At 37.3% G+C, this 12,762-nt stretch overlaps 1 protein-coding gene and 1 long non-coding RNA gene across 2 annotated transcripts; both read right to left on the reverse strand.

The window, feature by feature from the left end:
* Positions 1–1,102: 1,102 nt before the first annotated feature.
* Positions 1,103–7,877, reverse strand: LOC140178365 (uncharacterized). The gene is made up of 2 exons (XM_072215053.1): positions 6,737–7,877; positions 1,103–1,153 (listed from the first exon to the last, which is right to left on the reverse strand). The coding sequence occupies exons 1-2, from the start codon at positions 7,860–7,862 to the stop codon at positions 1,128–1,130; spliced, it is 1,152 nt and encodes a 383-aa protein (XP_072071154.1). The 5' UTR covers positions 7,863–7,877; the 3' UTR covers positions 1,103–1,127.
* A 356-nt stretch (positions 7,878–8,233) lies between these two features.
* Positions 8,234–10,574, reverse strand: LOC140178366 (uncharacterized). The gene is made up of 4 exons (XR_011871393.1): positions 10,397–10,574; positions 10,251–10,305; positions 10,034–10,162; positions 8,234–8,605 (listed from the first exon to the last, which is right to left on the reverse strand). It is a non-coding gene; the product is annotated as an uncharacterized lncRNA (long non-coding RNA).
* Between the last annotated feature and the right edge of the window lie 2,188 nt (positions 10,575–12,762).

Genomic DNA, 12,762 nt, shown 5'->3' on the forward strand with positions numbered 1-12,762 from the left:
ACCATTTCCAATCAACCATCATTATACATAATATCATACTCACCACAATATGGCACCACCCATCAATTCAACCTCAATCATCCATCAAGCATATATCACAACATGCATTTCTCATATCACACAATCAAGGCATCAATATTCATAATCACACATATGATCACATCATATATCTCAACCATTCAACAACATCATCAATTCAATGCCTATCTTAGGGCCTCTAGCCTAAGTATTTCCTACCACATTACATATTAGATACGGGAAACTAAAACCATACCTTAGCCATTTCCCAAGCTCAACCGGAGCACTTCCAAACCACTTGTCCTCAAGCTCTCAAGGTATCAACACCTCCAAGAACAGATTTTATCACACAAAACCCTCTTCCAAGCTTTCCAAAATCACCAATCAAGCTCCAATATTCACATATACACAACCTAAGCCACAATCATCATACCCATACACAACATCTCAATGCCCAAACTCATAGAACAACAAATTACACTAGGGTTGAGAATCTTACCACACCCAAGGTCCAAAGAGACAAGATTAACCTTCTCTTCAAGAGAGTTGGGTCCTATAACATCAAAGAACCCAAAATCTCAACATTTTTACTCATGAAACTCGAAATCAAGGTCTGGAATTTCGAACAGTAAAACGTGGCTTACCTCAAGATTATTGTATGGGTTTTGTAGAGCTCTCCGCGGTGAATGCGTGGCCGCAAACGGAGCGGCAATCGGAGCTCTAGATCAAAAGTTATGGTGGTTTGAAGATCAAGTGAGAGATAGAACTTGAGAGAGTGTTCTTCCCTCCATGGCCTCCATTTCAGCGTGTTTAGTGTCTCAAATGAGGAGAGAGAGTGCTGAAAACTAGGGTTTTGGTTTAGTTTAGTTGGGCCAAGGGCCCACTTTGGGTCCGGTTGGCCCGGTTTGGCCCGTTCGGTCCAATCTTGGTCCGATTTCTATAAAATTGGTACCGAAATTCTCGTCTCAATTTCCTCTATCATATTAAGCCATAAAAATAACATTTTTGGCTTTCTAGAATAAATTCTCATTTATGGGTTAATTAGCCGTTAATTAACCGGATCTTACAACACACTATCCAGTAACCCTCCGCTTTAAGAGTCCAGACGCCTAACGAGATGGCTCCCGACCTGCATCTGAAAAACAACAACATAGTATGGAATGAGAACGGAGGTTCTCAGTATGGTAAGGTGCCACACATAATATAAGGTCCTGGAATGCAGAGGCAATCCTAGAACGCGACACTCAGATTGTAGAGCTCAAAGTATTAACAGAAGCCATAAAAGGTGGTTTCCTAAAATATTAATCCTAACTTAACTTAACCTTAAATCTAAGTCCTATACTGCCATTCCTCCATACCTCCAATTCCATCATGCATTTTCACAGACAAATAAACAGATAAAGGCAAACACAAGAAAGTTACAACTACTGCAGGTACAAATACACATTTAGCATGGCAAATACAGATAGGCACACCCAATTAGAGCACAAGCAAGTAATTCAAGTAATATGCATATGATGCATGCCTGTCCTATGGCTGATGAGGCTCATCTGTCGGTTATCCAGCCAACCCGACAAGTCTGAATTGTCCTTAGACTGTCCCCGACGTGCATCCCCAAGAGTCTATGCATAGATTTTTCTCAAATAATCAATATTGCTCAATGGGGTAACATTCCCGGGAATTTATATAGTGCCCGGTCACACTTACGTCGTAGGGTCAACAGAGTATCGAGTTTTCAACCTGGTACACGTGGTGGCAAGCCACGACACTTAATCCAGGGAATCTCGTATCTCAGATTATTCAAATTCATAAGCCATATAAATAATTCAATTATAATTCCTCAACATCCACATCATTCTCAATTGCATCTCATTCATCATCATACATTAAACATATTCAATCCTTATCCTTCATTATCACACCTCCATTCCGTCCATCAATAGTTTCAATTCAAAACATAATTCATTCTTTTCTAAGAATCAAACTTCAAACTTAAAACATACTCACTTTCTTAATAACTCAAAATCAAACCATATAACATTTAAATCTAAATCTCTTTTAAATAATCATCTAAACAAAATCTCTAATTTTTTATAAAATTTCGGCAGCATCTCCTCTAAAACTCGGACTTTGCCACCCTTTTCGGGTCCAAACCTGCTTTCTTTTCAATTCAACATACCCTTCCTCATCATCATAACAGTCACCACAATAAATCTACTTCAGATTAACAATTATATTCATACAATATTCAAATCCAACAACCAAAATTCAACTAAGGATCATAGTTCACTAACCCTAGGCTTCTAACACATAATATCTCAAATCAATAATTCACCAAATCATTAGCACTAAACCAACCATGTTCATCAACAATAACATTCACCATCCAAGATTAATAACTAATTATCCAATAAACTTCAACCAAATATATTCATCAACAAATTACTAAACATTAAACATACACCTGCATTCCAACTTATCCTATGGCCGTCTAGCCTAAGTTTTCACAGAACATTATATATTAAATGTAAGAAACCTAAACCATACCTTAGCCGATTTCCACGTAACAACCAAAGCTATTTATTCAAAACCAAGACAGCCCCTCAAAACTCAACTAATCCGCTTCCTCCAAGTTCCAGTATTCACAATTTCAAGCTCCAATTATTTATTTCAACCTAATACACATTCATAATACATATATACCCAATTTAATACTCAAAGCTCAAATTTAATGAAATTAAAATAGAATTATCGTATCCTCACCTTACCCAAGCTTCACATAAGCAAGAGTGAACGTTTCTCTCAAGCTAATTGGATCCTAAAACATCAGAAATCAAAGAAATTCAATATTCCCACTTAAAATTCGAAAATTGGGGGAAGATGAAGCTGAGAGTGATTAAACAAGTTACCTATGAAATTGTTCCGATAGAAATGTAGAGCTCGACGCGGTGAATGCGTGGCCGCAAACGGTGCGGCGATTGGAGCTCGGACGGAGAAGTTACGGGGATCGGAAATTTACGTTGGGTTACGGATATTTCTCGTTTCTCTTCCCTGGAAGCTGAAAGCTCGTTGCTGCAGTAATGAGGGAGAAGACAAAGCTGGGTTCATTTAATAGGGCTGGTCCGGTTGAACCGACAGCCCGGTTCGGGTCCGGTTCGGTCCTTTCGGTCCATTCTTGGACCGTTTCTTCAAATTAGTGTCAAAATTCTCGTTTCGATGAGCTCTACCCTATTTGATATAATATTCGCATTTCTAATCCTCCTTATTAAAAATAATTTATTAACTAATTATTTACTAATTTAACCGGGGTTTACATCCTACCCACCTAATAAAGAATTTTGCCCTCAAAATTCAAATATAGTTACCTGAAAAGAGATGTGGATAGTCCTTTCGCATATCTGATTCGAGTTCCCAGGTATGTTCCTCGATACCAGCTCGTCTCCAAGCTACTTTTACCAATGATACTTCCCTTCCTCGTAATCGTTTAACACTGGTGTCATCAATCCTCACCGGAATTACTGGGAGTGTTAGATCTTCTCTCACTTGGATTGGTTCTGGTTCTAGAACATGACTTGCATCAGGAGTATACTTCCGAAGCTGTGATACATGAAATACATCGTGCAAATTCGAAAGGTATGGCGGTAAGGCAATTCTATAAGCCACTGGTCCAATTCTCTTCAGAATCTCGAACGGTCCAATATAACGGGGATTCAGTTTCTTGGTCTTAATAGCTCTTCCCACTCCAGTGGTTGGTGTTACTTTCAGAAAAACATGTTCTCCTTCCTCAAATTCCAAAGGCTTTCGCCTCTGATCAGCATAACTTTTCTGGCGGCTCTGGGCTATAAGCATTCGATTACGAATCTTCTTTATCTGCTCAGTCGTTTCAGCTATCATCTCAGGCCCTAATAAACTCTTTTCTCCAGTTTCATACCAACACAACGGAGATTGACATTTCCTGCCATACAGAGCCTCATATGGAGCCATTCCGATGCTCGCATGATAGCTATTATTATAAGCAAACTCTACTAATGGCATATACCGGTCCCAGCTTACCGGCTGGTCCAAAACACAAGCCCTTAGCATATCCTCCAAGGTCTGAATAGTTCTTTCTGACTGACCATCTGTCTGAGGGTGATACGCAGTACTCAAGCTTAACTGAGTCCAAATGCACGCTGAAAAGCTCCCCAGAACCTTGATGTAAAACGGGGATCTCTATCAGATATAATAGTAGAGGGTACACCATGTAACCTGACAATCTCTTTGATATACATTCGAGCCAATTCCTCCATTGTGCAACTTATTCGGATAGGAAGAAAGTGAGCTGATTTTGTTAGTCGATCTACAACCACCCAAATAGCGTCATAACCTGATCGGGTTCTAGGCAACCCTATCACAAAATCCATTGCGATACTCTCCCATTTCCATTGTGGAATCTCTAAAGGCTGAAGGGTCCCTGATGGTCTCTGATGCTCAATCTTAACCTTCTGACACGTTAAACATTTAGATACATGCAATGCCACATCATTCTTCATACCTGGCCACCAGAACATCGCTTTCAGATCCTGATACATTTTAGTGCTCCCTGGGTTAATTGAAAACCCGCTCTTGTGAGCTTCCTTCAAGATACTTTGTCGTAGGTCTCCAACATCAGGCACAATAATCCGGTTCTTGAACCTCCATAAACCATCATGACCTTCTGACATTCTCCACTATTTTCCCTGTTCAACTGCTGGTAATACCTTACGTAACGCTTCACTATCTTGATGAGCCTTCAGAAGTTCTGATTTAAAATCACTAGAAATTTGCAACTGACTCAAACACAGGATTCTAGATTCTTCTCTAACTCCCAAATTCAAACCTTGGAATGCCTTCAGTAACTCTTCCTCCCGTAGCATCATCCAAGCTGCATATAAAGACTTCCGACTCAAAGCGTCCGCTACAACATTCGCTTTTCCTGGATGATAATTCAATTCAAAATCATAATCTTTCAGAAGTTCCATCCATCTCCTCTGACGCATATTCAATTCTTTCTGCTCAAAAAGATACTTCAAACTCTTATGGTCTGAGAAAACATGAAACTTAACACCATAGAGATAGTGCCTCCAAATCTTTAAAGCAAACACAACAGCAGCAAGTTCTAAATCATGTGTTGGGTAGTTCATCTCATGCGGCCTTAACTGCCGTGAGGCGTATGCTACAACATTCTGGTGCTGCATCAGAACACACCCTAACCCTTTCAGAGATGCATCACAATACACTTCAAACGGTTCACTTGGTTCAGGTAATACCAATACAGGTGCAGTAGTCAACCTGTGCTTCAATGCCTGAAAACTCTCTTCACATTCCGGAGTCCAGATAAAAGGTGTATCCTTCCTAGTCAACTTAGTTAAAGGTAAGGCGAGCTGTGAAAATCCCTTAATGAATCTGCGATAATACCCTGCCAAACCTAAGAAATTCCTGATCTCTGTCACTGAAGTTGGTCGCTCCCAATTCATCACTGCTTCCACCTTAGCAGGATCCACAGCTATCCCCTGCTTACTCACCACGTGGCCGAGAAATTTCACTTCACTCTTCCAGAACTCACATTTAGATAACTTAGCATATAACTTCCTATCTCTCAGAATTTGAAGCACAATCCGCAAGTGATCAGCATGTTCCTCTTCAGTCTTAGAATAAACAAGAATGTCATCAATGAAGACAATAACAAACTTGTCCAGATACGGTCGAAAAATCCTGTTCATATAATCCATAAATACTGCCGGGGCATTAGTTAACCCAAAAGACATCACTGTATACTCATAATGACCATAACGGGTCCTGAAAGCAGTTTTCGGAATATCCTCGTCTCTAACCCTTATCTGATGATATCCGGATCGCAGGTCAATCTTAGAAAACACACTGGCACCCTGTAGCTGATCCATTAGATCATCGATTCTAGGCAACGGATATTTATTCTTCACAGTGATCTTATTCAATTGCCGATAATCGACACACAGCCGCATACTCCCATCCTTCTTCTTTACCAGTAACACTGGCGCTCCCCACGGAGAAACACTTGGTCGGATAAAATGCTTACCCAACAGATCTTCCAGCTGAGCTTTCAGTTCAGCCATTTCTAAAGGCGACATCCTATAAGGAGTAATTGAAATTGGACCGGATCCAGGTACCAACTCAATTGCAAATTCAACCTCTCGGTTAGGTGGGAATTCATTAATATCATCCGGAAACACATCTGGAAATTCACATACAACCGGAATTTGCTCTAAACTCTGATCATCACCTGATACTCCCGCAGTTAATAACATAATACCCTGACATTCAGTTCCAGAACAGTTTACTATCATAGAATTCAAATAGTAACTATTCACCACAACTGGTGCTTCTGACCCTTCCGGCATAAACTGTACTGACTTTTCAGAACAATCAAGTAAAACATGATTCTTGGATAACCAATCCAACCCCAAAATGAGATCAAGACCAGTCATAGGCAAACAAATCAAATCATGCACAAATTCACGTTGTTGCACTCGAAAAGGAACTTGTGGATATTCTATCCTAGTCACCATAGCTTCATGAGTAGCATTATATACTTTCAAATCATAACCTAAAACCACCATTCTCAATCCTAATTTATTGGCCTTTTCAAATGCAATAAATGAATGAGACACTCCTGAATCAAATAAAGCATTTAAGATTTTACCAGCCATTTCACAATTACCTCTAATCAGTGTCTCAGATCCCTCAGCACCAATGGTAGAAGTGGTGTATACTCTCCCCGGCTGCTGCACCCTACCAGTCTCATACTTCTTCTTCTCAGGGCAATTACTGGCTATATGCCCGGGCTGTCCACAGGAATAGCACACTCCAAGTCCTAATCTACACGGAACTCCAGGATGATATTTTCCACACTTCTGACAATTCAGATCCTGCTGTGGCTGCTTCCCAAACCTTTTTCCTTGATTAGCAGTAATATTCGGCCTTCTATAATTACCCTGACCCTGAGTCTGCTGCGGAACAAAGCCTCCACGCTTGAAATTCCTACCTCTCGGAGCAAAGTTCCTCCCTGAAGGCCTCTGAAAAGGCACCCTCAAACTTTCTTTCTCTGCTGCCGCCTTCCTCACACAATCCTCAGCCACCCTACTCTTATTCACCAATTCAGAAAACACCCTGATCTCCATTGGGGCAACGAAGCTCAGAATATCGCTCCGAAGACCTCCCTCATATTTAATACACTTCCATTCAGCAAAATCTTCAGGCGCACCTTGACAGATACGAGAAAAGCGACATAACTCCTCAAATTTACTGGTATACTCAGCAACAGTCATTTGTCCCTGCTTTAACTGCATTAATTCAAGTTCCTTGGCATTTCTAGCTGAATTAGGAAAGTATTTCTTATAGAACTCTGTCCGGAAAACCTCCAAAGGAATCGCAGCACCATCAGGCTGCAGGATACGTCGTGTTCCCTGCCACCAATACTGAGCTTCACCTTGCAACTGATAAGTTCCAAATTCAACCCATTGCTCTTCAGGAACCTGTTGTGCCTGTAATGCCCTTTCCATAGCCTGAATCCAATTATCTGCATCAGTAGGATTTGAGGTTCCCCTAAAAGTCGGAGGGCGAACTTTCAGAAATGTAGCAAGTGTCATAGGACCGTCCTCATCATTATTGTTCCCATGATTACCCTGATTTATCTGATTACCCAGTGCCTCAGCTGTTGCCTGCATAGCTGCAGCCATATTTCCCAAGGCAGCCATAAAGTCTACTGGATCAGTCCCTGTGGGTACAGGAGTAACGGTGCCTGTCCTACCTCTACCTCGCCCGCGACCACGTCCGCGAGTCGACATCTGGTCCCTATACACACCAAACAAGTGATATTAAGTTGATCAGTCTCAATATCACAGGTCTAATGCTTTAAGTTCCAAATGCATGCTCACAAACGTTTATGCCATATATATCAATCAGATATCCTAATAGCACATAAACACATATACAGAGAATGCACAGAAGCACAATCAGTCCGTCTTTCAGGCTCTATAGGAACGAACTGCTCTGATACCATTAATGTGACACCCTACCACACAAAGCTTTACGCTTAAGTTGTAAAACAGAGGTGATGTGGTATTACGACCTCTAAAATAAAATAAGTACATATAATAGCAGAAGAGTTATAATATACTAGGAGCCTTGAAGGATAGGGGAAATAAAAATCGCGAGATAAAAGCGCAACGCTCAAGGAACGAGTTAACTTGCATGCTAAGAAAACCGTAACTGTCAAACATAAGATAACAGAAGTAGGAATAGAGTGCCAAAGATACAAAATAACAAGCTCCTAACTCAGCCTGCGAAGTCAAGACTGGCCGGAGAATATTTACACATATATACATACATATCCAAAACCCAAAAGTACATACACACAATCCTGCCTCTCCATAAACCTCTAAGAGGATCAAAAAGGACAAGTTATAAGGAGAGAAAGCTAAGTACATATATATACATCACTGTACAACAAAACTATACAACAACACTATCCAGTAACCCCTCCGCTTTAAGAGTCCAGACGCCTAACGAGATGGCTCCCGACCTGCATCTGAAAAACAACAACATAGTATGGAATGAGAACCGGAGGTTCTCAGTATGGTAAAGGTGCCACACACATAATATATAAGGTCCTGGGAATGCCAGAGGCAATCCTAGAACGCCGACACTCAGATTGTAGAGCTCAAAGTATTAAACAGAAGCCATAAAAGGTGGTTTCCTAAAAATATTTAATCCTAACTTAACTTAACCTTAAATCTAAGTCCTATACTGCCATTCCTCCATACCTCCAATTCCATCATGCATTTTCACAGACAAATAAACAGATAAAGGCAAACACAAGAAAGTTACAACTACTGCAGGTAACAAATACACATTTAGCATGGCAAATACAGATAGGCACACCCAATTAGAGCACAAGCAAGTAATTCAAGTAATATGCATATGATGCATGCCTGTCCTATGGCTGATGAGGCTCATCTGTCGGTTATCCAGCCAACCCGACAAGTCTGAATTGTCCTTAGACTGTCCCCCGACGTGCATCCCCAAGAGTCTATGCATAGATTTTTCTCAAATAATCAATATTGCTCAATGGGGGTAACATTCCCGGGAATTTATATAGTGCCCGGTCACACTTACGTCGTAGGGTCAACAGAGTATCGAGTTTTCAACCTGGTACACGTGGTGGCAAGCCACGACACTTAATCCAGGGAATCTCGTATCTCAGATTATTCAAATTCATAAGCCATATAAATAATTCAATTATAATTCCTCAACATCCACATCATTCTCAATTGCATCTCATTCATCATCATACATTAAACATATTCAATCCTTATCCTTCATTATCACACCTCCCATTCCGTCCATCAATAGTTTCAATTCAAAACATAATTCATTCTTTTCTAAGAATCAAACTTCAAACTTAAAACATACTCACTTTCTTAATAACTCAAAATCAAACCATATAACATTTAAATCTAAATCTCTTTTAAATAATCATCTAAACAAAATCTCTAATTTTTTATAAAATTTCGGCAGCATCTCCTCTAAAACTCGGACTTTGCCACCCTTTTCGGGTCCAAACCTGCTTTCTTTTCAATTCAACATACCCTTCCTCATCATCATAACAGTCACCACAATAAATCTACTTCAGATTAACAATTATATTCATACAATATTCAAATCCAACAACCAAAATTCAACTAAGGATCATAGTTCACTAACCCTAGGCTTCTAACACATAATATCTCAAATCAATAATTCACCAAATCATTAGCACTAAACCAACCATGTTCATCAACAATAACATTCACCATCCAAGATTAATAACTAATTATCCAATAAACTTCAACCAAATATATTCATCAACAAATTACTAAACATTAAACATACACCTGCATTCCAACTTATCCTATGGCCGTCTAGCCTAAGTTTTCACAGAACATTATATATTAAATGTAAGAAACCTAAACCATACCTTAGCCGATTTCCACGTAACAACCAAAGCTATTTATTCAAAACCAAGACAGCCCCTCAAAACTCAACTAATCCGCTTCCTCCAAGTTCCAGTATTCACAATTTCAAGCTCCAATTATTTATTTTCAACCTAATACACATTCATAATACATATATACCCAATTTAATACTCAAAGCTCAAATTTAATGAAATTAAAATAGAATTATCGTATCCTCACCTTACCCAAGCTTCACATAAGCAAGAGTGAATGTTTCTCTCAAGCTAATTGGATCCTAAAACATCAGAAATCAAAGAAATTCAATATTCCCACTTAAAATTCGAAAATTGGGGGAAGATGAAGCTGAGAGTGATTAAACAAGTTACCTATGAAATTGTTCCGATAGAAATGTAGAGCTCGACGCGGTGAACGCGTGGCCGCAAACGGTGCGGCGATTGGAGCTCGGACGGAGAAGTTACGGGGATCGAAAATTTACGTTGGGGTTACGGGATATTTCTCGTTTCTCTTCTCCCTGGAAGCTGAAAGCTTCGTTGCTGCAGTAATGAGGGAGAAGACAAAGCTGGGTTCATTTAATAGGGCTGGTCCGGTTGAACCGACAGCCCGGTTCGGGTCCGGTTCGGTCCTTTCGGTCCATTCTTGGACCGTTTTCTTCAAAATTAGTGTCAAAATTCTCGTTTCGATGAGCTCTACCCTATTTTGATATAATATTCGCATTTCTAATCCTCCTTATTAAAAAATAATTTATTAACTAATTATCTACTAATTTAACCGGGGTTTACATTTTAGATGTTTCTTTTCTTAGTTTTTAGATGTTCTTTTTTCAATAACTTTAGATGTCTCATTTTATAAGGTTTTGAATTTTTTAAAATTATTTTGGATGTCTTTTTTGTTAAGTTTTAGATGTTTTAATATCCGAAAGGGATGCATTCTTTTTTACCATAAGTGAAAGAGTTTTGGATAATCTTCTACAATGATTTTAGATGTTTTTTTGTTATGTTTTGAGATGTTTATTTTTGTTTTTTGTGGTTGTTTATTTTACTAAGAATGGGATTGAAAGTGAAATTAAGGTGACTCTGGCGTTGAGGTATTATTTTTTTTCGTAAGTGGATATTTTTTTTTCAATTGTTGGATGCACCACTAATTAGCTATCTAGAAAAATTGTTTGTAAAATTATTATGATTCATATTGTCTCCTGATTTGTGTATTTTTTACCTATCCTATGAAAAATACTTGGAGATCCATAGCAAATGCAGAAAATAATTGTTTTTCATCATGATGAAAAATTCAAAAATGATGAAAGGAGATCAACAATTTATGAGGGTTGAAGAAATACTCCTGATGTCATTAGTAATGGTTAACGTGGAATATTAATCCATTAACGAAAGGAGAAATGCGATTAATTTTAATTTTTTATGGGCTAATTTAATTGGAAAAAATTTGAGAATAAATTCGACGAACAAACTATCTTTAATGACTAATTTTACCATTAATTCTATAAATTAAATAGATAGCGTGTCAATTGTAAAAAGTTTGAAATGTATTCACAAAATACACTTTTTACAAACTTATTCGTTTTAGAAACATAGTTGATTTACATTGCATGTTAAGAGTATATCTTTTTGCCCTTATCATTTGAATTCCATTTTTATATGCAAATTTCTTTTAATGTTCAAATCTTTGTCCGATCCATATGTAATTTTTAAAATTTTAAAAAAAAGAAAAAAAAATACATCTTTATTAATACTTTGGAATTTTGTACAGTTTAAGGTTTGTTTTGAATAAATCTATTTCTTTGTCTAACTTTGGAATAAATACTTGACAGATATAGTTGAATCCGAATATCCAATTATTATCCTCTTTGACATATCCCTATTGATCCTTGTGCTATATTTTTATTTTTTTAATGTATTTCTTTAATTGATACTCGTCATAAGATGTATGTACATATTTCAATTTTAGATATTGTAATAAGCTAAATTTATTCATATTACACATTTACATACACAACATTTAAGGATTTTCATTATTCACTATTTGATATTTATAAAAAATAATATTCTTTGATTATCTTTAATTTTTTCTGATTTTAAATTTTTGAAAAAGTTTTTGTTAGTTTGATCTTTTAGGATGTAATTTTAACAAGAAAAAATATTTTAAGAATATTTCTCATCATTTATCCTTAAATTTTAGCTAGATCCATCCAATAGTATATGATTATAAGTTAAGTTCAACCAATTTAAAGAAAAAATAATTTTGTTATGTCTTTTATTAAATTTAGTTATCTATGCAAAAAAAAGCAATAAAATGTAAATTGGTCTTTGTGCTTCCATCTATTTTTTTATTAATAGTTAGAATAGAAATAATATTCTCGGACACTTCTCGTTTGATGATAAAAAAATATATGCTAATGTTGGAAATAAAAAAATTGAAAAAAATGCAAAAAGGTAACTTTTGAAACAAAAATCTGTTAAAAATATAATTAATTATATATCTTTTTCTATCAATTTAAACTTTTAAAATAAATGTGATTTTATGACAACACCAAATTCAAAAGAAGCATCCATTACATATAAAAAGTACAAGTAGAAAATATGAAAAGTTTCAAATTTCATGCACCATTGTAACATACATTAGATTTCATTTTTCACTTGACTATAATAAAAAATATGAAATATCATTGTACATACATCAATTAAGGCTTATTTGTCAATGTTCAACTGGCACATTGGAT

This window comes from Arachis hypogaea, chromosome 14 (assembly GCF_003086295.3).
Source record: "Arachis hypogaea cultivar Tifrunner chromosome 14, arahy.Tifrunner.gnm2.J5K5, whole genome shotgun sequence".
Classification (NCBI taxonomy): domain Eukaryota; kingdom Viridiplantae; phylum Streptophyta; class Magnoliopsida; order Fabales; family Fabaceae; genus Arachis; species Arachis hypogaea.